The sequence below is a fragment of the Monoraphidium neglectum genome, assembly GCF_000611645.1.
Source record: "Monoraphidium neglectum strain SAG 48.87 unplaced genomic scaffold scaffold05104, whole genome shotgun sequence".
Lineage (NCBI taxonomy): Eukaryota > Viridiplantae > Chlorophyta > Chlorophyceae > Sphaeropleales > Selenastraceae > Monoraphidium > Monoraphidium neglectum.
This window is the reverse complement of record NW_014008526.1, coordinates 1-786: the sequence shown is the minus strand read 5'-3', so window position 1 is coordinate 786 and position 786 is coordinate 1. Positions and strand designations below refer to the sequence as shown.

Below are 786 nucleotides of genomic sequence, written 5' to 3'. Positions count from 1 at the left end.
GTTGTAGAGCGCACCGTGTCCCCTGCGCCCGACACGGCGCCCTGCAGCTGTAGCCCCCGCCCCGCCCGCAAAGAAACAAAAACCCCGCCTTGCCCACCAGCATGATGCCCTGCAGCCCCAGCCCCTGCTGCGTCAGCACACACCCAAAAACTCCCTTCTTCACAAACCAATCCACATTCACCGAGACAGACTAGTACGCACAGCTCCCCCCCGCGTCCCCCACCGGCGCGACGCCCTGCAGCTCCAGGCCCTGCTCCGTTATGACACACCCAAGCCCACCCTCCAAATTTCGCCCCAAAGCGGCGTGCAAGCCCAGCCCCCCCTCCTCCCCCATCTTCCCGAGAAGAACACCCTAAACCCCACACCCTGAACCCTAAACCCAAGAAACCCTAAACCATCTCACCGGCACGATGCCCTGCAGCTCCAGCCCCTGCTCCGTCAGCGTCCCCGTCTTGTCGAAGCAGATGACGTCCAGCTGCCCCGCCACCGTGATCGTGTGCGGCCCCGTCACAAACACGCCCCGCTTGCGCAGGCGGCCGATGGAGAACACCGTCGCGATCGTGAGGCACGCCGGCAGCGCGGGCGGCACTGCGACGGTGATCATGTCGAGGAACCGGACCGCGATGCGCGCCGGCGGCGCGCCGATGCGCGCGAGGACGACGGCGGCCCAGAGGAAGAGGAGCATGCAGGTGGCGAGCATGACGAATATGAACTTGAGGGAGTCGCTGACAAAGGCCTCGGCCTGCTCCCTGGGGAACAGGATGGACCTGGGGGGGAGGGGGTGGT

General features: G+C 66.0%; 1 protein-coding gene across 1 annotated transcript; it reads right to left on the bottom strand.

Annotated features, from left to right (window-relative positions):
• Window positions 1-190: 190 nt before the first annotated feature.
• MNEG_15182 (hypothetical protein) lies at window positions 191-700 on the bottom strand (the record flags this gene model as incomplete). Its single annotated transcript, XM_014036346.1, has 2 exons — window positions 191-250; window positions 404-700. 2 exons carry the CDS (start codon window positions 698-700, stop codon window positions 191-193), a joined length of 357 nt encoding a protein of 118 aa, XP_013891800.1.
• Between the last annotated feature and the right edge of the window lie 86 nt (window positions 701-786).